The 23,439-nt window shown below is 44.7% G+C and overlaps 2 protein-coding genes across 2 annotated transcripts in view; one reads left to right on the forward strand and one right to left on the reverse strand.

The window, feature by feature from the left end:
- The window catches only part of GFM1 (G elongation factor mitochondrial 1), a 44,717-nt gene that overhangs the window by 9,176 nt on the left and 12,102 nt on the right, over positions 1–23,439 (reverse strand). The window contains exons 3-13 of the mRNA XM_069975277.1: positions 23,240–23,372; positions 21,079–21,283; positions 20,854–20,970; positions 20,619–20,769; positions 20,379–20,533; positions 18,572–18,656; positions 18,023–18,160; positions 17,644–17,745; positions 15,510–15,566; positions 8,189–8,326; positions 7,999–8,081 (exon numbers count right to left, since the gene is read on the reverse strand). Coding sequence (XP_069831378.1) covers positions 7,999–8,081; positions 8,189–8,326; positions 15,510–15,566; positions 17,644–17,745; positions 18,023–18,160; positions 18,572–18,656; positions 20,379–20,533; positions 20,619–20,769; positions 20,854–20,970; positions 21,079–21,283; positions 23,240–23,372 — 1,364 coding nt within the window. The remainder of the gene's footprint in view (positions 1–7,998; positions 8,082–8,188; positions 8,327–15,509; positions 15,567–17,643; positions 17,746–18,022; positions 18,161–18,571; positions 18,657–20,378; positions 20,534–20,618; positions 20,770–20,853; positions 20,971–21,078; positions 21,284–23,239; positions 23,373–23,439) is intronic.
- Positions 759–8,135, forward strand: LOC138795755 (latexin-like). The gene is made up of 6 exons (XM_069975278.1): positions 759–1,006; positions 1,174–1,236; positions 4,061–4,238; positions 4,317–4,453; positions 6,712–6,774; positions 7,850–8,135. Exons 1-6 carry the CDS (start codon positions 875–877, stop codon positions 7,955–7,957), a joined length of 681 nt encoding a protein of 226 aa, XP_069831379.1. The 5' UTR covers positions 759–874; the 3' UTR covers positions 7,958–8,135.

The following is a 23,439-nucleotide window of genomic DNA, read 5'->3' on the forward strand; positions in this document are numbered from 1 at the left end:
TTGAAAACACTGGCACTAGAATCACACTAGAAAGGGGCTGTAACTGTGCAGCATATATTGGCATACTGGCAGTAAGATATGCTGATGTATACTATGGCATAATTGTGGCAGGCCCATTCACTTTCAGAATGTATCTTTTTTTTTTTTTTGCAGGGCTCATAAGTACAGTCTACTGTGCTTTTCAGCTCTGCAAGATGACATTATATGTATAGAAAAAGACAACACATAAATCATTAGCAGACAATGTTTAGTCTATTAAAGTAAACAGGCCTGCAGCAATATGCATCAGCACTTTCTTCTCATATCCCATAATATAGCCCTTCTCGAATGTGATGCTAGCCTTAGAGGTTAGCCGAGCACCCAGAAATTTATCATAGGATAGTTCATTTCTCCTACACCAGATTACTATGTAGCGTGCCTTATATGTAGACTGCACTTCTCCCTTGTTTAGTTTCTTCATGGAACTAGTTCTGCTGATTTGCTTTGTGAGATTTCAGGAGAACTCTCAGGATCATTGCAAGATAAGTAATGCCATGTATTTCCAAAATTACTGAACTATTGTCTGAATTAGAAAAGAAAAACATTCCTGTTCTGTATATGCAGAAGAATATATATTGCAGAACACAGTAAACACAGAACATCCTGAGATTTAGAAGACTGCGGAGTGGAGTTGTCCAGAGTTCAGCTCTTTGTAGAGAGCAGCCCAGCCCTCCCTGTCCCTCCCTTCCTGTGATGTCAGGCCGGGAGCTTCCTCATTGCAGCCACCTTTACAACTGCTGTATGTGGGTTTTGCAATCTCTTATTACAAGGAAGAGCAACCAGCACTGAGACTGCACTGTGGTGCATGGTGTCCTATTGCTGACCTAGGCAAGACATGGAAAGTTTTAATCCTTCCTACTACCCGGCCTCCAGGGCAGCAGCTGTGGCCGAGAACTACATTAACTACAAGCTGGGGGGGCCAAAACGACTTTTTCAGCTGCAGCAGGTGACAAGTGCCAGCAAGGAGGTAAGACTAACAGCATGGCCCCAGACCTATCAGCTACATACTCCTATTTGTGTTTTCAAAGTTTTTTCTTTTTATTACAATGCATCTTATTACAATGTAACATTTGTAAATATACTTAATACGAAATACAGATTTATAATAAAAATTCTATATTAATTTTTGAACAGAGCATTGAAGGAGTAGGAAATAAGTATCGACTGGAATTTCCCATACAAGATGCCCTAAATAAGGTGAGTGCTTGGTTCTCTAAGGTTATTATGGCATCCATTATATATTGTACTGCCTTTATATGTATGCTATGATTATTGATTGTGCACTGTCTAGTTTCACCAGTCTAACAAGTGTGCAGCCAGCAGAAATACAATTATCTGTGCCTCATTAATATTCTACAGGGAATCTGTCAGCTGCACTTTATGCTCCAAACTGGGGGGGGTTGTTTTTACTCCGTTCGCCCTAGGGTAAAACTGACTTGTTATATATGTTCTTTAAGTTGTTACGATTACAACGATATGTAACATGTAAAACTTTTGTTTGATTTGATGGCTTGTAAAAAATTAAAACCTTTTAAAAAAATATATATGTTCCTTAAAATCGCTCCATTCCCAGGCTTATAGCGCTTTTATCCTTTGGTCTATGGGGCTGTGTGAGGTGTCATTTTTTGCGCCATGATGTGATCTTTCTATCAGTACCTTGATTGCGCATATACAACTTTTTGATCGCTTTTTATTACAATTATTCTGGATTTGATGTGACCAAAAATGCGCAATTTTGCACTTTGGGATTACCGTGTGAGATCAGGAATGTGATAATTAATAGTTCGGGCGATTACGCACGCGGCGATAGCAAACATGTTTGTTTATTTATTTATATTTATAAAATAGGGAAAGGGGGGTGATTCAGACTTTTATTAGTGGAGGGGATTTTGTGTTATTAAAAATACATTTTTCTTTTACTTAACACATATACTAGAAGCCCCCCCTGGGGGACTTCTAGTATGTGCACTCTGATCTCTCATAGAGATCCATGCAGTATAGTTATACTGCATGAATCCATGAGATCGGTGTTCTATTGCTTTTGGCCGCTGCAGCCAAAAGCAATAGAATGCCGAGCCGGGATCAGCGCCATTACGGCGCAGACCCCGGCCCGGGATGGATGCGGGGATTGCCCCACTAGACCACCAGGGATGGAGATGAGCAAGTATTTAGAAGCAGCTGTCAACTTTGACAGCTGCTTCTAAGTACTTAATTAGCGGGCACGGCGATCGGACCGTGCCCGCTAATAGCCGCGATCCCGGGCTACATGCGGCACCCGGGATCGTGGCAGTTCAGAAGGGGGGTCGCCGCGCCACCCCCCTCTGAACTCCCATAGCGGCACGAGGACGTTCAGTAACATCCTGGTGCAGCTATGGGTTAAAGGTGCTTTATAAATAAATAATAATAATAATAATAATAAAAAATTATTATAAGCCATGTTCTTATAAAAATAGAAAAATGTTTTAATTCTCTGGTACTTAGAGTCGAAGAGGCTTTCCCAAGTTCCTGAATATTTATGAGCGGTAATGTTTCCTCTATCCCCCCTCCCTGTTTGACTGACACCCAAGCAGGTTGAGGTAAGGGAGGGGGAGTAAGGAGGTGTTACAGCTTGCTGCACTTCAGAAGCCTGATTTTTTTGTACAACAGAATAAAAGCATTTTTCTATGCTCTGGAACCACAGATGCATATATAAAAGGCACCATGTGTCTCCCTGACCTAACAGCTATCTAACATTGTTAGCAGTTTGGAATGTGAAGTACAGACTCCCTTTAAAGGGGAGTTCCCAAAAAAAAAAAAAGGGCCATATTACACGGCAACACCCGCACTGTAAGAGAGTTGGCAGATAATCGATTTGGGTAATAGGACCTTAAAGAGGACCTGTCACCCCCCGTGCCGGGGTGAAAGGCTCCCGACCCCAGTTAGATCCCCTTATACGTACCTCATCCCGCAGAGTCCCGCTGTCGGAGCCGATCCCGCTGTCGGAGATATCCCGGTCAGAAGCCGGCGCGTGCACTGTGGGGAGAGGTCCAGTGTCCATAGAGAATGAATGGAGCCAGACTCATCTCTGCAGCGCGTGCACGGCTCCATTCATTCTCTATGGACGCCGGACCTCTCTCCAGAGCGCGCGCGCCGGCTTTTGACCAGGATATGGCCTAATCTTAGTACATCATTATTTGGTCGATAAATAAAGGAGTCACATATATTTGGGTGGCTTAATCCACTACAGATTTAATGTTTCAAAGGTCCAGAGCTGATTAGCTACACATGAACATACTCTTAAGGATATGTCCACACTACGGAATCACATGGATAACTTGCCGTGAATTCCACAGTTCGTCCCAGTGAGCGCTCCTGATTCACTCTTTGCCTGTCCCACAGACTCCATTCTGTGGTCAGGCAGATTCCGCCATCCATCCAAAGAATGAACAGGTTCATTCTTTGGGCAGACAGCGGAATCCGCCTGACCATAGAATAGAGCCTATGGGACCGGCGGAACTTCAGCCAGGAGCACAGGGGGGTGAGCGACGGAATCTGCGGCAAGTTATCCGTGATAATTCCATAGTGTGGACATACCCTAAAGTGAATCTGTCATCTGCAATTCACGTTCCAAACTGCTGACACTGTTAGACAGCGGTTAAGTCAGGATATAGAAATATATATACCAGAATGTAGAAAAATGCTTTTATTCACCGTGTGCAAAGTGTCAAAGAGGCTTTCCTAGGCTCCTGATCTGCTGGAAGCTGTAACACCTCCTAGCTCCCTCCCTTCCCACCTCACTATAAGCTGACTCCCAAGCAGAGAGCAGTGATGGGAGGAGAGTGAGGAGGCATTACAATTTCCAGCAGATCAGGAGCAAAGGAAAGCCTCTTTGAAAACTGATATAATCACCAAATGGAAGTGTGAATAGTGTTTTATAAGTTTTATTAAAATTGTCCTAGGGCTGCTAGGTAAAGCCTGAATAAAACTAAACTTTAGTGGAAAAGATGAATATGTCCTCAATAATGGTTTATTTTCTCTTCAGCAAGAACCCATAAAGTGTACTGCTGAGGTCCTCTACTATACTAACAATCAGCAGTCTGCCCCTAATGTGACGTACAAACTGGAGAGAGAGCCAGAGAACTACACCGCTGATAAAGACACTGAATTTTACAACAAAATGAAGAGTCGCTCTGAACCGCTAGTTGGAGGCGAAGTTCCAGGTAACTTGTGCATCTAATAGAGAGTACAATAACAGCAAAAATCGTCCTCTAATGTATCATTCCTATCTGATATTGTAGATAAATTTGGCAACATTGAACCAGATATAGAACCCATACTGCACCTGGCACAGGCGGCTTGTGGTTATGTCAAGTGGCAGAACTCCACAGAACAAACTCATTTCTTGATGACCATCATTAAGAGCTTTGAACAGGTGGTAAGTTAAACTCACATACCACACTTCATTTTCGTGATGTTAAAAAGGAAACTCTGCAAGTGCTTAAAATTTTAAAGCATTAGGGTACAAACACCCACACACCGTATACGCAGCGTATTTACTGCTGCGATACACAGCAAATACGCAGCAGGTTAGATCTAAATAACTCAATACAGCATCAAATCTGCTGCAGATCTGCTGCGTATACGGTGTGTGTGTTTGTACCCTTACTGTCAGTAATTTTTGTCATCATAGATAGCTGGGGGAAGTGAGTGGCAGCAACAAATTGAGGGGTTCAGGCTGCACGAACAATCGCTAGCTTAGGTGACACCTGCACAGAACCCTGGGCATCACTAAAAGGCAGCTTTGGCCTCTGCATCTTTGCAGCAGAGGAAAACAAGCTGAACACATAAGAACTCTGTTATGAATTTGTCTGTATTAGTACATATAGCTATACAGGCACTGTTTACACATGGCTGAGTGAATTGAGTCAAAGCTCAAAAGCACGATTCTACAACCATTTTTTTTTTACATTTTACTTGTTGCTTAAAAGTATACCTGTCACTTTAAAATAAAAACTTTGGATGTGTCATGGAGACATGTCAAATCTTTTGATCAGAATGACATTTTCCTAACTTGCTGCAAGCTGTAATGAAATGACTGAATTTTTATTTTGTCTAAATGGTCTTCATCCAGCTACCCTCCAGTAAAATCAGAGGAAAGGTAGCACAGGGAATGCAGACAGTTTGCACATGCATGGCACATCTATTTTAAGATGCTTGAAAATCATATAACAGGTTTAGTCTACTTGGCCAGAAATAATGACCCTTTTGATTAGCAGCAAACAAGTGCCAAGTCTTTGTAAGGCTTAATTAATTATTTGAATGCATTGTTATCTGCCGCACCGCCCCCGTTTAGACAGGGAGATGGCCTATAAAGATAATTTTTATGGCCGCAAAAAAAAGATTCAACAAGTGGATCAACAAGAATTTGCTCAGTGGCTCATTGGCTGACCACTGGCCTTTTCAATGGCCGATTTTCGCATATAATGTATGTTCCTTGGTGCAGATCAGCAGTGTGGTGACATCTGGTGTCAAGAAAACCTTAAAGCGGCACTATCAGCAGGTTCTTCCCAGAAAAACTTGCTGATATGCCACAGTAGCTGTGTATGTCAGTATTAGATAGCCGTTACTTTAACCCCTCTCCTCCCCCGCATTGTTTGTAAAATCACTAAATGCTCTTATGCAAATTACTAGCATAAGAGCATTGCTCCAGGCCAGAGAGCATCCCCACGCCATGCTCAGCCCGCCCCCTCCCGTCCACTATGTATATTCATAACTGCATAGTGGGCTGTATACACTGCCGCAGCGCAGGGAAGCTGCCCCGTCGGAGACAGGCTGCTTCCCGTGCATTTGTGAATCCACCAGGCCGCCGCCGATCCTCCCGGAGGTACCTCAAAACGTAAGTATAAAGTCTGTCTTATACTTCCTGAGGGACCTCCGGGAGGATCGGCGGCGGCCCAGGGGGGTTCACAAATGCACAGGAAGCAGCCCGTCTCCAACGGGACAACTTCCCTGCGCTGCGGCAGTGTACACAGCCCACTATGCAGTTATGAATATACATAGTGGGTGGGACGGGAGGGGCCGGGCTGGGCATGGCGGGGCGATGCTCTCTGGCCTGGAGCAATGCTCTTATGCTAGTAATTTGCATAAGAGCATTTAGTGATTTTACAAACAATGCGGGGGCATACAGGGGTTAAAGTAACGGCTATCTAATACTGACATACACAGCTACTGCGGCATATCAGCAGGTTCTCTGGGAAGAACCTGCTGATAGTGCCGCTTTTATAGTCAATGGTTGGAGTCTGTGGCAACAAGGGAGTAAACCTATACTGGAATTCTATCTCTCAGAGAAACGATGATAAAGATACATTACAGCAAAGCATATTAAAAATGATGTCATATAATGACCCTTATTGCATGCTCTTACTGCTGACCAATAAACAGAAAGGGACAGAAGAGAATATAAACTATTAAAGGGGATTTCCGGGATAAGAAAATCATAGTTGCTTTCTTTCCAGAACAGCACCACTCTTGTGTGATACTAGAGCCTGGTTCTACTGACATGAATAATACCATACACAACCTGACGGCAGGTGTGGTGTTTAGAAGAGAGCAGCTATGGTTTTTTAATCCTGGATTATTCCTTTAATATAGGTTACGGCATAAATGCTCTAACACAGTAATTCATACTTTCAGATAAGGGAAGATGCTGCCCTGGAATTCAATTGCCAAATGCTTATCCATGATATGGTTTCTCAGGTAAGTGCAGACAGTAGCTCTTCAATATAATACATAATATGAATTCTCTCTTAGGCTACAAACACACACACCGTATATGCAGCAGCAGATCTGCAGCAGATTTGATGCGGTGTTCAGTTATTTAGATCTAATCTGCTACGTATCTGCTGCATATCTGTTGCGTATTTGTTGCGTATCGCAGCAGTAAATACGCTGCGTATACGGCGTCGACATTAGATTGAGTCACAGGGCATGACAGGGTCATTATAGATGTAAGCGAGTCTCAGCTGAAGGATTCCCACACCAGTAATGCTCCAATATGTTTTCCTAATGAGATTTATATGCAGCATGTCACGGAATACTTTTCAGTGCTAAACCTCAAACATGCAGATTTAATTAAAACTAGAGGGCAAATACATATACGGGCTTAGCTAAATGCCCATTTTTGCAACCAGCATATGTTAGAGGGGACATCTGACTCCACAGGATACATTATAACCTTATAATGAGTCGGGGTTTTCCGCACAGTGATGCTCCGTGCTATTTTGTGGTACAGGAAATTTCAGCCAGCCCCATTCATAGGAATAGAGCTGTAGATTAGCTCCCTGCACAACAGGATGGGCAGGGACTGCTGTGCAGAATAGTAAGGATTGGGGTACACACAACTGACAGGGGTACAAAAGGTAGGACCCAATTAACTATAAAGTGATGGCGTATCCTAGCAATGTGCATCTAACATTTCCATCTCAATTCCAGTCCTAAAGCCTCACCAACAGGTGATGTTTTGAGGATATCCCATACAAATAACACCTGTGATAATACCTGATGTACTGAGTGTAATTATATCACCTGTGAAATACTAAGGAAATCCTCAAAACATGACCTGTTGGTGAGGCCTGTGGACTGGAATTGAGAAGCACTGCTTTAGATAACTCCCCACACTGCTTGTACACTCTCTGAGCTAAGCTCTGCTTCCCGTTCATCTTGGCACCTAGTCCCCCTATCTATTAAAAACTCGGATATGAGGATATGACATATTGGATTTTTTTATAGTGATTGGCACAATGTAATGTACTTATGTCGCTCTGAACTGCAGGAAATTTTGCCATGGTCAGTAGACATATTATGGGACCCCTCAGGAGGAACAAGAGTCAAGAATCATCAACGTCTGCCAAAAATCAACCCTGATCAACCCAGCAGCTGATGGGAGCTTAGAAGGCATCAAAAACTCCAAATAATACTCACGGAACAGATTTCGCAACCGTTTCCCTGAAGGCAACTTTAGGTTTCCCAATAGTACAAGGACATTCATATTCCCTTTCCAGTCTCTGAATGAAAATGATGAGAGATTTTACAAATAAATATGTTTATCACTCCCATAACGTACAGTGAAGTGAGACAGACACTACTGACTTTCCATATTTACTGATATTACCTGAGCATAAATCTCTAAGTGCAGTTCTCCCATCCCCGACACAATGGTCTCTTTGCTCTCTGTATCATAATGGACTCTGAAAGTTGGGTCTTCTCGGGTAAATCGATTGATACCCTTAGAAAACTTGTCCAGATCATTCTGGCAGGGGGAAAAAAAAAAAAATAAATATACAGAAATGAATGTAGCTATAAGAGGGAAGTAATAATAAATAGCACCAACACTTTACTATACAGGAGGCACATGTACGGGGGCGTGGTTTGATGGCCGGCTGAGGTAGACGCACCTCACAGGAGCTCCTGCATCCCTTGGCTAATTATCCTGATTACCTATCCTGCACGGCTTCCCTCCCGACCCCGCTGGACCCCCTAAGGGCTAGGAGACCCCCGAGACCCTTTTGTCAGTCTCAGAAAGTGACTGCCTCCGGTTTGGAGCCCCCCAGTGCCTGAGGCCTAGGTCGGATCCCGGAGCCTCGGCGTGGCGGATGTGTGGGGGCCGCTCGGGCGTTCCACCGCTGACGGGCCGGCTGTGGTGGCTCCCCTTCAAGCCTCTCCTGGTGACCCCTGGGTGCGGGGCGAACCCCGAAAGTCCCGCCGGACAGCAGCGAGGGAGTAAGTGACTCTACCCCCCTCCCCTCCTGTACGCCGCGCAGTCCGCGCGCCCTCCGGCCTGCCATCACTGACTGGACCGGGTGAATTCCCTTACCGTGGTGGAGCCGGACGGTCACGGGCAGACGTTCCTCACGGCCCTGCTGCCTCTGGGGCCGGCTGGTGTGTTCCGGCGCCACGGACGGGCGGGCTTCTCTGCCGGGCTTCTCTGCCGTCCTCTGTAGCTGCGGGCGCCATCTTGGCCACGTGACAGCTCTCCTCCAATCACCCTACAGTTGCCGGATCGCTCGGGGCTGAGGCTTTCTGCAGGTCTCCTCCGGTGTGTGTCTGATCCCCCTGTCTACCTGCACCTGCTGTGGTTGCCTGGGCCTGCACTCTTCAGCAAGGGAGAACTTTTAACTGCGGTGCTGGGGAGTGTGAATGCCTGGGCCTGAACTGTGTACCCCGGCCTGCCTCTTCCTAGGTGGAAATTCCTGGTTACTGGGTGGTGAGGAACCCATATTGGAACTTTGGCCACGTTTTCCTTCCTGCCTCTGAACGAATCGCTGTGCTGTGTATACTTCTCCGTTGTCAGCTGCCCTCACGTTGTGCACCAGCAGTGTTCATCCCCGGTGAGAAAATATGGGAGGCTCCAGGGGGGGCAACAACCCCGCTAAAAACAAAAAGGGGAAGGCGTCCCAGGTGATTCCCTCCCGTCCTCCATCTGACGCGGACTCTGGGCCTGAGGAAATGGATGGGGCCTCGGGGTCACGCAGCCCGCGCGCTGCTCAGACACAGACTCAGGCTGCCAAACAACTTGAACGATTCTCCAGGTCTGGGGACTACCGCAGAGATGTTTCTCCTGAAAGCCGTGAGTCCTGCTTTGAGGGCTCCCCCAGCCCACCCAGATTGCACTCCCCGGAGCGTTCCCAATACTCGACCACAGCAATTGACGGGAAATTCTCAGAAATCCTGGCTGCGATAAACACTTGTCAATCAATGCTAGTCTCCAAGGTGGATGAGCTTCGCCAAGATTTCGTTATCCTCAGACATGAAACCCAAAAGATTAGAGAGAGAACCTCTGAGGCGGAAAGGAGGATCTCGGAGGTTGAGGATACTGTCCGTCCCATTCCTGCACAAATTGTGGATCTGCAAAAGCAGGTGAAGGTTGTCATGGCCCGTGCTGATGACTTTGAGAACAGGCTGCGTAGGAACAATGTGCGTATTGTGGGGCTTCCGGAGAAAACGGAGGGTACGGATCCTGTGGCTTTCACTGAACAGTGGCTGCGTCAAAATTTACCTGCTGAGACTTTCTCTGAATTCTTCACGATCGAGCGTGCTCACCGCATCCCCGCCAGGCCCCCGCAGCCGGGAGCTCCCCCTAGACCTTTCCTGATCAAACTGCTCCATTTCCGGGATCGTGATGCAATCTTACGAGCGGTCCTACTTAAAGGTGAAGTTCTTGTGGATAATCATAGAGTATCCTTCTACCCGGATTTCTCCGTAGAAATACGGAAACAACGCACACAATTCACGGAGGTCCGTACCAGACTTCGAGCCAAAGGTTACCAGTACTCTATGATGTATCCTGCTCGCCTCAGAGTGGTGGATGGTGACACCACGAAGTTCTTCACGTCCCCGTCTACAGCCCTGGAGTGGGTGGAGGCGGCTCCACATGCTCGTCCTGCGGACTGAGGACTCGGGCCTGGGTTGTTCTTGTCGGTCCCCTGCCCTGATTACCCGGGACTACCTGTACCTATTGCATAAATGCTTGGTCTCTAGCTAAAGGTTATAGTTTTAGATGTTCAAACCCCCTTTTTTTTGGGGGGGGGGGGGAGGGAGGGGAGCTGGTTTGGTCAGGGGGAGTGGGGGGAGGTGGACCAGTTGGGGGTGTTAGCAAATTAGCTCGGCTTAGGCGGTAGCCAGCTCCGCGTGTTGCTTTAGTTAGGGTCTAAGGTCTGCACTGCTAGTTGTATAGTGTTAGACAGGGAGTTGGGTACCCAGTCAGGTTGACTAGGATGTTTCTGTTCTTCGCTGGTTTCTCAGTTGGTGTTTGTCCTCTGTCTGTCCAGTTGTATGTGTGGAATGTCTGGTGGTGTGCATGGCGGTACTGCTTCCCCCCTCAGTCGGTGCTACCCTTTTTTGGCAAATATGATGACGTCCCTTAAAATTCTTAGCTGGAACGTTCGGGGCCTCAACTCTAAGTTTAAACGAGCCCTGGTACTAAACTTTGTGAAACAGCATTCCCCTAATATTATTTGCTTACAGGAGACTCATGTGGTCGGACAGAAAACATTAGCCTTGAAGAGAGCTTGGATTGCCAAGGGGTACCATGCCACGTATACTACATCCTCTAGGGGTGTCTCGGTGCTAATCTCTAAGGCCCTGCCCCTGTCTGTCTCCCGGGTGGTTTGTGATCAGTTTGGTCGATATGTGATTCTCCACTGCTCATGTGTGTCTCTGTCATTTACTCTGGTGGCGCTATATGTTCCCCCGCCCTTCTCTGGGTCGCTCCTGGATGGTGTATCTTCTCACCTGGCTTCTTTCCCTGCAGATCCTGTCATGGTTGTTGGCGACTTTAATGCAGTCCCTGACCCCAGTGTGGACCGGACAAGTGGGGTGGACCCGGCCTCATCCCATCTCAATGCCTGGAGCGCTGCCCTACATTTAAAGGAGGTTTGGCGTTGGAGGTTCCCTCAGACGGTTACATACTCGTACTTCTCGCAAGTACATGGCACCTTTTCTAGGATTGACCTGGCCTTTGCCTCACCTGACTTACTACCCCGCTTAGGGGAGGTGTCCTATACCAGTAGGGGAATCTCAGACCACTCGGCTCTATTAGTCTCTCTTAAACTTTCTGCCCCTTCCACTTCCAGACTGTGGCGTATGCAACCCGGGTGGTTGACCTCAGAGGCGGTTCAGGAGGCTATGTCGGTAGCTCATTCCACTTATTGGGAGCATAATTCCGATTTCCCGGACCCGTTAATTCAATGGGACGCTTATAAGGCAACCATTAGAGGGGCATACGTTACTGGGGTTACCACCCAAAAATCTATATATCGAGCACAGGAGGCCTCTTTAACCTCCCTCATAGCCACTCTAGAGCCGGTGGTGGCCGCTACTGGGGCAGAGGACAAAAGGAGGGAATGGGCTAGGGCCCAGAGAGACCTCCTGATCCTGCAAAAAGAAAGCACCAGGAAAAAACTTTTTGCTACAGAGGCAGCCATGTTTGAGTTTGGTGACAAAAATGGTAGGCTCTTGGCATACCTGGCGAGAGCGGAACGCCCGGTGGCGTCCATCCCCTGTGTCCTTAATGACTGTGGGGATTTGGTGGCTGACCCCGCACTAATTAACTTGGTTTACAGGGCCTTTTATTGTGACCTATACTCTCCCCATTGCCCGGACGACTCCTCGGCCAGAGCTGCCTTTCTAGATCAAATCCCCTTAGCGTGCCTGACTTCCTCGCAGGCGGAAACTCTCGATGCCCCCCTTACTGTCGAGGAGATAACGGAGGCAATTAAATCTATGCCCTTGGGGAAAACACCGGGTACGGACGGTATAGTCATAGATTGGTACAAAAATAACGCCGGGACGGTGGCCCCACATCTCCTTAATATGTATAATGACTCCCTGGAGGTAGGCCGTCTTCCGAGCTCCCTTCGTGAGGCCCTGATCATTCTGCTCCTAAAACCAGACAAAGACCCGCTATCCCCATCCTCATACAGGCCTATTTCGCTTCTCACAGTAGATGTCAAAATCCTAGCTAAGGTGCTTGCGATGCGACTGAACGCTGTAGCACATTCAGTGATCCATCCTGACCAGACCGGGTTCATGCCGGGAAGAGCCACCGATGTTAATATATCCCGCTTATTTATGAACATCGCTGCCAGTGCATCAGATGTAATTCCTGGGTATGTCCTTAGCCTGGACATACACAAGGCATTCGACTCGGTCGAGTGGCCTTATCTGTGGTCTCTTCTTGGCAGAATGCGGTTTGGTCCGAGGTTCCGGGCCTGGGTCCGATTATTGTATACTGAACCCACGGCTAGGATACGCACCAATATGGATGTCTCCACTTCTTTCTCCCTGGGGCGGGGGACCCGGCAGGGATGCCCGCTATCGCCACTGCTCTTTGCCATTGCCATTGAGCCGCTGGCGGCGGCCATTCGTGCCTCGCCCTCCATCTGTGGTCTCCAGAGGGGATCGATAGTTGAAAAGGTGTCGCTTTATGCAGATGATGCCCTGGTGTACCTGGCGGATGTGGGCCCCTCCCTCCTTGCCCTAATGTCCTCCATACAAGACTTTAGCCGTATATCCGGTCTAGTCGTGAACTGGCCCAAATCGGTGTTGATGCCCCTGGCGCTTTCCCTCCCCCTGCCTGTTGGCCTCCCGGACAGTCTATTGGTGGCCCGTCAGTTCCGTTACCTAGGTGTGGAGGTCACGGCCTCTTTAGATAGTTATCTGCCCCTAAACTTAACTCCTCTCCTGACAGCAACCGCTCTCCGCCTGCAGAAATGGGGATCGCTTCCGCTGTCATTACTGGGTAGAATCAACATCTTTAAAATGATCTTCTTACCTAAGTTCCTTTACCTGTTTCATGCCTCCCCGGTTTTCCCCCCTAAAAAGTTCTTTGCGGATCTAGATAAGATTCTGAGATTCTTCTACTGGCAGGGCAGGTCTCCTAGAATAGGTTATGCGCACCTCCTAGCGCCCAGGCATCAGGGGGGTCTAGCGGCTCCCAACATGTATCTCTACTTTCTGGCCTCCCAATTGGTCTATGCAAATTGGTGGCTGGACCTGGACCTCAGTAACGCGGCGGTGGCACTGGCTGGGGCAATAGTAGGATCCTATGAGGGCTTAACCAATACCTTGTACAGGTATGCCCCTTCGGCGTCTTGGCGTCCTCCTCTGGCCACGGTGCAAAGGGTGTGGTCGATGGTGCAGAAGAGGGTATCCTCTGCGTCTTTTTCCCCTCGCACGCCTTTGTGGCTGAATCCTCACCTGCCAGAACTCATTGGCCTTCCGGGAGCTTCCCTATGGGGTAAACACGGGGTTCGTTACCTGACTCATCTTTTCTCCTCAGACGGTGTTTTCCGCTCCTTCTCTGCCGTGTGTGAACTATATGGGGTACCTCGCACAGCTTTTTTTCATTATCTTCAACTACGACACGCTGTCCAGACTCAGTTTGGTAGCCTCATGGTCCCCCTGGAGTTCACCCCGGCCGAGGAGCTGCTGGGCTCACCAGATCTAGACAAAACCCTTACACATAGCTACCTACTGTTGTGTCGGGATAATACCTCCCCATTCCAGAGGGCCTATGAGAGGTGGGTGGTGGATGTCCCTTCTCTGAGTGATCAGCAGTGGAAGGAGGTGATGAGCACCTATTATCCTACGGTAGTTAGTGCCCGTGACCGATTGATCCAGTTTCGCTTCCTGATGAGAACGTACTATACCCCGGAGAGGCTCAGGAAGATGGGGGCATCTGTCTCTGATTCTTGTTTTAAATGCCAGGCTGAGGTTGGTACCTTTGTGCATGCAGTGTGGTCATGCCCTAAAATTCAGGCCTTTTGGCGATCGGTTCTGCAATTCCTGTCCGACCACTTTGACTTTCCGCTAGTCTGCACTCCTGAGGTTTGCTTACTAGGAATTATCAATGAGATCACGCAAAACAAATATTACAGGGTGTTCATACGTTTCCTTCTATTCTGTGCTAAGAAAACTATAGCGATGGAGTGGAAGTGTCCTGATGTTCCCCCCTTGTCCCGGTGGAAACAGCTGGTTAACAAGTATGTCCCCCTATATGAGGCCCTATACGAGCACCGTAAATGCCCTAGGAAGTTCAAAAAAATCTGGATTCACTGGCTCATGCTTGATGTCACGGTAGACGATTAAATTCATCAATGGTCCATGATGGAGGGGGGAGGAGGGTGCCGCTGTGTGTGTGGGTGGTGTGTCTTTGTTTTGTGAGTGTGTGATCGAGTGTATGTGCGATCTGTATGCTTTAATTTTTTTTTTTTTTTTTTTTTTTCTTTTTTTGTTTTTTGGGATGCTACGTACCTACTGCTGCCCTCTGGGTTGGGTTATCCAATATTATGACCATATATATTCTTTTGGTTCCCTGTTGGCGTACACTCCCGCAAAATATACTGGGCAGTCTGTGCCCGTTTCTGTTTTTGTTTCTGTATGTTTTCTATATGCAAAACTTAAATAAAATCTTTTAAAAAAAAAGGAGGCACATGTACAGACATAATCGGACATTACATAATAAACAAGAGGTAAGACGACTAATGCACGTGATTAAATATATGGAGTGAAGGACAGATCTATGCTGAAATGGAAAAGTTTAGAGGAAACAAAAAATGAGAGGACAATGGTGTTCTCAAAATCCTTTCATGCAGCTCCCCAGCTATTGGTTGCTCTAGAGACTATTGAACACTAATGGCCCCAAGAACATGATACCAAGGTAAAAATGTATCAAAGGTAGCTAAGACTAATGTAAGAGCAATATTACTTTCTTATATGTATATGTAACAGTACTGTATTATCCATTAATAATGGATGGTAACATGCAGAAGGACAGTGACCGCTAGGTCAGCCAAGACATGGTACCACCACATACACCAAAAGTAATAACATACTATAAATACTTTAAAAGTAGAAGAACATTTTGCAGTTTATATTATGTTAGAATTTCTAAATCAGATCCATAGAGTCTTGTGACATTCGAAGCATCCTACCTTGTTATCGGGCTTTATTGCTACAGAGATGACTGGGTCCGGCACATGGATGGACTCCTGTGATCACAAACAATCAACAAACACAGCTGTTAAACTTACAGACAAAGGCTTTCCTTAATACCAATATACTGTATTTTGTCATTAAAAGGGGTTTTCCAGCTAAAATCTTTCTTTTTCAAATCAACTGGTTACAGAAATGTTTATAGATTTGTAATTAACTTAGATTTACAAATCTCCAGTCGTCCAATACTTATGAGCTGCTGTATGCCCTGCATGAAGTGGTGTATTCTTTTCAGTCTGACACGGACAGAGGTGGCAGCAGAGAGCACTGTGTCAGACTGAAAAGAAAATATTTCCTGCAGAACATACAGCAGCTAATAAGAATGGGAAAACTCGAGGCAAATTACAAATCTATATAACTTTCTGAAACCAATTGATTGGAAAAAAAAAAAAAAACAACAACCAGATTTTCACTGGATAACCCCTTTAAATATACGGCTTGAAAGCACACAAGCAAACCAAGACTGTGCTCAAGGAGTTAAAATCCTCATTGTGAGCAGGAACCTGTGCCATGGATCCTAAACCGCACACCCCCATACCATGACAGTAGGGAGAAGATCCTCGGCTTTCATGACCCAAGTCATTACAACACTGGTGTTTGTATAAACATGTAGAGGCCTGTGTTGCCCCTGCTGCCTCTACAGTTGTTGTGCATGCAATACAGCACTCTTTTCAGGTGTATCAAAGGAAAAGAGCACCACGGGACCCAGGTAAATTCAGTGGCCAGTATGTATATGGATTTTATTATAGGGCACAAACCGTTATCTGGAAGTGCAGGTGTTTGCATGGATGATCCTAAACCCAATACATTAACATTTTCCTGCATTCTCTAGTTTATATAAAAAGTTAGACAGCATGAGCAACTGTGGTAAATCTGGCACATACTTAGACTGTCCTGTTTAAATCTCATCTCAACTAATATAGTTAAATTTGAAGGGACTCATCTAGTTCAATATTTTACATTTATTTGGCAAACTTGCCTCCTTCTCTTGATATGCTGCTCTTTTCCTGTATATATAGCTATAATGTAGAAGTATACAAAAAAAAAAAAAAAGTCTTGCAGCACTCAGGAGATTTTGTGAAGCTGGGAGCAAATCGTCACACCTGAGGTCCAAGCGGTGTATTTTCACGATCCACAAGAAAACAACAGTTTCAGGTCCGTCAATGGCTCAGGCTTGAAAAAGGACCCTATTGTTGGATCTCAAACATTGCTTGCTGCTTATTCGATGAGTCAATCAATTTTCACAAGTTTTTTCACATACATTTGGAGTGCAACTGTTGTTTTCTTGTGAGTATAATGTAGTGTAGATACAGTATATAAAAATTTGTACTAGAGCTATATATACACACACCAGCTAAACCACTGCTTTTAGAGCAGAGTAGTGGTCAATAAACTAGTCCTCAAGGCCCAAAACAGGTGATGTTTTGAGCATTCCCTATGCATGTCACAGGTGATATAACTAGTCAGTGCATCACGTATTGCCACAGGAATCCTTTGCGTGGGATATCCACAAAACAAGACCTATTCGTGGGCCTTAAGGACTGGAGCTGGGGAACAGTGACCTAGACAATGAGTTGTAAACAATAGGAGGGAAAGAGACAAGAAAGAGAGACAGAATATTTAACTTGATGAGTCCTACAAGTTTAGCCATATTAGTAGAGATGGGAATACCCCTTTTAAGTATATCAGCATTGGTAACTTTGGGCCCCAGATCTCTAGATGCAAAGTAAACTTGAATCTACAAAATATACTAAGCTTCATCCGATCGGTTGAAAAATTGAAATCAGTGTCTTCGAAGCATCTCTTTGAGAGTGCTGTCAGAGAGATGCACTGAAGAGGCGAGACAGCTGAAAAAGAGGTCAAGTGGGCACCAGAGTAATTTAAACTCCATTGTAGCACCAGAATGCCACTGCAGCAAAGCGTTCATCACAGATGAGTACACATGCCAGCCTTTGGCAGGGGGAGGGCCAATAAAAATGTTTTTATAAAAGTGCTTCTTTAAATAAAACTGCAGTATGGCATAGTTTTATTTCCATTGTGTATTTCTATCCATGATAGGAAATTGCCACTTACCATTGAGAGATTCTCACTGGATTTGCTGGCAAAGGTGTCTCCACTGGCACAGTCAATACCGAACAAGGCACAAATGTCTCCTGCATAAACAACTTCCACATCCTGGTGAAGAAATATAAGATGAAAGCATGACATAAGCTGAATTAGATTTCTATTGTTGAGAAGTATGAGAACTATACTAATAATGGGGTGACATGTGAAGTAGTACAGAAGATTGCTGGTACAATGAAAGGGAACAGTTTTGAACATATTCAATTTTAAATTTAATTTTAATAGACTATTGAGTAATAAAATGCCTAAAAAGAGCACACTAAACCACTGTGTTTGGAAAAAGAAAAATTACTGTACCGACTAGCAAATTTGCAAAACAGAATTTTACCTCCATTGAATCTGCATGGAGGCGAACCAGCCTCTGTACACGCACTCTCTTGCCAGTCCTGGTATTGTAGATGTAGTCACTTTTCTTCAGCATTCCCTGGTACCCTCGGATATACGTTAGCTGACCAAAACGACCAGCCTGCAGCAGACATCAGGAATACAGGTAAGGCATTTACAGGAATCAAATATTTTGTGTGTGGGGGGGGGGGGGGGTGGCAAGCAAGAGAAACAATACGTTATTAGGCCTGGTCCCCATAAACCCTATACTAATGCTTTGTAAAGAAAAAGGATTGGAAAGGTTTTCAGCCTCAAAAGAGTTAACAAATGCTTCTATTCACTGACAACATGCAGAATGCAGATAGCTTGGAATCTGTAAGGGACAGATACACAAAGTAGAACTTTATACAACGACTACACTTTTTGTAGACAAGACTTATTAGTTGCTGTATCAGTCATCTATAAACTACCGTATCTCATGGCTTTACCACAGTAATAATAACTTGGGTAGATCACAATCATTGCAGAATTTGTGCTTCAATTTGACACCTACTTCCAGTTTAAAAGCAAGTCCAACAAATGGATGAGAATCATCTCTTGCTGAACTCATCAAAATCTTGGTAGGTTCTTCAGAATTACTAAAAAAAAAAAAAAAAAAAAAAAAAAAGGCATATTTAAGGACTGATTATTAGGACTAAAAAACATACTGCATGGAATCCAGACAACTATTATTACCTAGTTAACCGGGTAATATGTGAATTACAACATGGTGCATAAGCATGAAAACATGCATTTCATATAACCTATCCCGTAAAGCTCATGCACAGAATCTGACAAACGTGTAACACTAAGGGCTCGTTCACACAGAGCAAAAGCAGCTGAATTTCTGCGCTGAATCAGCGCTGTAATTTCAGCCGTTAAAATAGGTGCAGAGCTCATTTCCATTGTGTTAAATGGAAATTCTGCTCTGCAGTTCACAGTGGAATTTCCGCACTGAACTAATCCGCTTTCCGCCAGAAGAATGAACATGTTCATTCTTCCGCTAGCGGAAGCCTATACAAACCAATGGGGCTCTGATTTTCTGTTTCAGTGCTGAATACGCGCGTATTCAGCGCGGAATACAAGCGGAAATTACGCGCTGAATCAGTGCGGAAATGGGGAAAAAAGGGGGGGGGGGGAGGATTCTAGTATATATTCTGGTATAGTCTAGTTTACTCGCCAAATACTCGCTGAATTTCAGCGCTGAATGCATGCGGATTCAGTGCGGATTCCTCGAGTATTCCACGCTAAATTTGTCAAGAGCTGATTACGAGCTGAACACTTTCCTAGCGGAATACGCAGGGATTCTGCTTACATTCTGCTCCGAATTCAGCGTCAGTTGATTTCAGGCGGAAATATTTCCTTGCGTAATCCGCCCCTTTTGCTCTGTGTGAACGTAGCCTAAGGAAGAGTTACAGCTTGCAGCAGATCAAGGTTTCGGCAGAGCCACTGAACTGAAGAATAAAGGCATTTTTCTACACTCTGGAAGCACAGATTGGTATATGAAATGTACCATGTGTCTTCTTGACCTAACAGCTATTTAACAAAGTCAGCAGTTTGGAACATAAATTACAGCTGACAGATTCCCTTTAAAAGTGTATATACAGTAGGGATGAATTCTCTGCAAACTGTTGGCAGCGGATATACATGTGAATAATCTACAGCATATTACATGAGAAGCAAAGATCAGTCAACACAAACATACAGTGAATATGTTCAAGAGATGTAATGAACTGAATGCGACAACATGTCAGCATCCATCTCGGACAGGATGACAATGTACTGCCCAATGAAGCACTGAAAACATAGGAGACCTTAAGAGAACAATAAAGATGTTATACAGTTATTGGCTGGGTTCACACTACGTATATTTCAGTCAGTATATTTCAGTCAGTATTGCAACCAAAACCAGGAGTGGATTAAAAACACAGAAAGGATCTGTTCACACAATGTTGAAATTGAGTGGATGGCGGCCATATAACAGTAAATAACGGCCATTATTTCAATATAACAGCCGTTGTTTTAAAATAACAGCAAATATTTGCCATTAAATGGCGGCCATCCACTCAATTTCACCATTGTGTGAACAGATCCTTTCTGTGTTTTCAATCCACTCCTGGTTTTGGTTGCAATACTGACTGAAATATACTGACTGAAATATACATATACTGACTAAAATATACGTATTGTGAACACAGCCTTAAAGGAAAGGATTTAGAAAATCAACCTGCTCAGCTCTACCTGCTCTGTAAGATGTTGTTTAAAGATGGGATGGTATTTAACATTACAGTTTTGTGTCTCAAAAAGAACTTAAAACTTACTCTTGATTCATAATTGCATAGTTGGAAACCTCTGATGGGTCTGGAAGATAGTCTAGCACAGCATCTAGAAGGGGCTGGACACCCTTGTTCTTCAGGGCACTCCCTACCAATACAGGGGTAAACATCCTCTTCAGAGTAGCTCTGCGGATAGCCAGCTATAGAAGACAGGGTTTGTTAACATAAGCTAAGAACCAGGAATAGAGTATATGCACAAAACATGCATGGAGTTAGGCAGTTCACCTTCAGATCAGTAACAGTAGGGATCTTCTCCTCCAGGAACATCTCTCCTAAAATATCATCTGAATTTGCCACATGTTCTATCAGCTCTTGGCGTCTGTCTGCTGTCTCTGCTCTGAACTCAGCTGGAATATCGTCATAGCGTATCTGCTGCCTAAAATACAATGCAGAACATTGTTAAACAGCAGCAGAATGGAAAATGTTCAGATCAATCCCCCCATAATACAGATTTACATACCCAAATTGCCCATCAAAATAAATAGCACGTTCATCCACAAGATCTATGATTCCTCTGAAGTTGCCCTCAAGTCCAATTGGAAGTTGGATAAATGATGCATTGTGATTCAATTTCGACCTATTACAAAAAAAAAAAAAAAAAAAACAACAACACACAGTTACTTGGTAGGATGACTACATACTGAGCTATCGTATACATACTGTATACATTCTAGCTGGTGTTCACCTCAGCTGCTGCACTGCCCTGTCCGGATTAGACCCCAGTCTGTCACACTTGTTGATGAATGTTAAGAAAGGAACATTATATCGCTTCATCTGCCTGTTCACAGTCATGGTCTGACACTGAACTCCACCAACAGCGCACACAACCAGTATAGCGCCATCCAACACTCTCAGAGCTCTTTCCACTTCAATTGTAAAGTCCACATGTCCTGCAGATGGAGCATAATAGAATAATAGTTTTATAAAAAGTTAACAAAAACGGGCTGGATGACCACATACCACAACAGATGTCTAGGGAAGCAAAGCATGTGCAACTTGTGACCAAAAATCCATCAAGATTAAATTTTTTGTGACCGTGACGTCACTTTGCAGTGTGACATCACTCACTAACATTGAGTGCAACGTTGCCATAAAGTCCTAGCCTAAGGCTGGGGCTGGACATGTGGCCAGGAGTCACTAAGTTACACTGCCTGTCGAGTAACCCCTGCAACAGAGGAGCCACAAAAAAAAAAATAAATAAAATAAAACTACATGTACCCAAATATGGAACAATGACAAATTTAAAGCTGGAATTTCAAGCAGAGGCTATGCGGTGGACTCTGCTTGAAGTTCTGCCTGCCCTATAGACTTAAAGGGGTTATCCAGCAAAAGGCTTTTTCTTTTAAATCAACTGATATCAGAAAGTTATATAGATTTGTTATTTACTTCTATTAAAAAATCTTAAGTCTTTCCATACTTATTAGCTGCTGTATGTCCTGCAGGAAATGTTTTATTTTCAGTCTGACAGTGCTCTCTGCTGACATCTCTGGCCGAGACACAAACCCTGTCTCGGTTTTCTATGAATCCCCATAGAAAACCTCTCCTGCTCTGGGCAGTTCCTGTTTTGGCCAGAGATGTCAGCAGAGAGCACCGTGTCAGACTGAAAATAAAACAACATTTCCTGCAGGACATATAACAGCTAATAAGTATGGGAAGACTTGAGATTTTTTTTTTTAATAGAAGTAAATTACAAATCTGTATAACTTTCTGACACCAGAGGATTTGAAAGAAAAAGATTTTCGCTGTACAACCGCTTTAATGATATTCTCAATCCATCATCTACCCAAAGATCAATTCCTTGAGCGGACAGCGGATTGTGCTTCAGAATTTCATGGAGTCAATGGGACAGGCAGAACTTCAAGCAGAGTCCGTCGCACAGCCTCCGCTTGAAATTACGGCACATATTCCGTAGTGGAAACATACCCTTAGTAAGCCCTATTACATGTCTCGATCATCAACACAGTCATGTCCACAATACCCGGGGTTCTTCTAGCTTCTCCCCACTCCCTGCAGCCCGCCGCTGTAACAGTGACTAACTCAGAAGTTCCAATGGCGGCTGTGGGGAGGTGGGACAGAAGCTAGAAGAACGACGGGGAGTGTGGTCAGGTATGTATAAAGTTTATTATTTTACAAATTCCTCAGCAGCCGGTACAGGCATCGCTATTACACATAGGTGGCTGATGATTTTTAAACATGCTGAAAGACAATGACCAGCTGATGATAATTTTTTCAGCTGATTGTTGTCTTTATTACACAAAGCAATAATCTGCCAAATCAGCCTGATGGGACAGACTACTGCTCTGTGTAATAAGGCCTTAAGTCAAGGAGCCCTGTCCATTCATCAGGCAGGATGGAGAGAGAAATGTAAAGACGACTCCTTGACTCAGGGCCCTATTCCACCGGAGGATTATCGTTCAGATTATCGTTAAATCGTTTGGTTGAAATGCAGTTAACGATTAACGACCGAACGAGAAATTGTTGATCGCTTTATAAGACCTGGACCTATTTTTATCGTTGCTCGTTCGCAAAACATTTGCAAATTGTTCACATTGAATAAGACATCGTCTGGTTGTTCGCAATAGATACGAACGCAATAGCGAATAAATAGCGAAGAAAAAACTATCGCAAATACGATCATAAGTAACGATTATCGTTCCATGGAAATGAGTGAACGTTTTCAGGTCTTTTGCAATAGCGGTCGTCTGAGATCGTTAATCGTTAACGATTATGCAAACGATAATAGTCCAGTGGAATAGGGCCCTCAGCCTAATGGTGTGGTGTATAGTACTGCGACACAGGTTCATGTGATAATTCACACAGTGCTCCATTTAGCTATAATACTGTACCTGGTGTGTCAATGATGTTGATGTTTGTGTTTTTCCACATGGTGTAAGTTGCAGCAGACTGAATGGTAATTCCTCTCTGTCGTTCCAATTCCATTGAATCCATAACAGCACCAACACCGTCTTTACCTTTTACCTGAATAAAGTAATAGCAAAAAAAGAAGTGACTGAACTGGGAGCAAATAAAAGAAAATGTCTCATCT

Source organism: Dendropsophus ebraccatus, chromosome 6 (assembly GCF_027789765.1).
Source record: "Dendropsophus ebraccatus isolate aDenEbr1 chromosome 6, aDenEbr1.pat, whole genome shotgun sequence".
Classification (NCBI taxonomy): domain Eukaryota; kingdom Metazoa; phylum Chordata; class Amphibia; order Anura; family Hylidae; genus Dendropsophus; species Dendropsophus ebraccatus.

What these genes read in the sequence shown, in the direction of transcription:
- LOC138795755 (XM_069975278.1), top strand. Translation starts at nt 875, where the DNA reads ATGGAAAGTTTTAATCCTTCCTACTACCCGGCCTCCAGGGCAGCAGCT. An exon ending in TGACAAGTGCCAGCAAGGAG is followed by an intron (nt 1,007 to 1,173) that starts GTAAGACTAACA and finishes ATTTTTGAACAG; the next exon opens with AGCATTGAAGGAGTAGGAAA. An exon ending in TTAAGAGCTTTGAACAGGTG is followed by an intron (nt 4,454 to 6,711) that starts GTAAGTTAAACT and finishes TCATACTTTCAG; the next exon opens with ATAAGGGAAGATGCTGCCCT.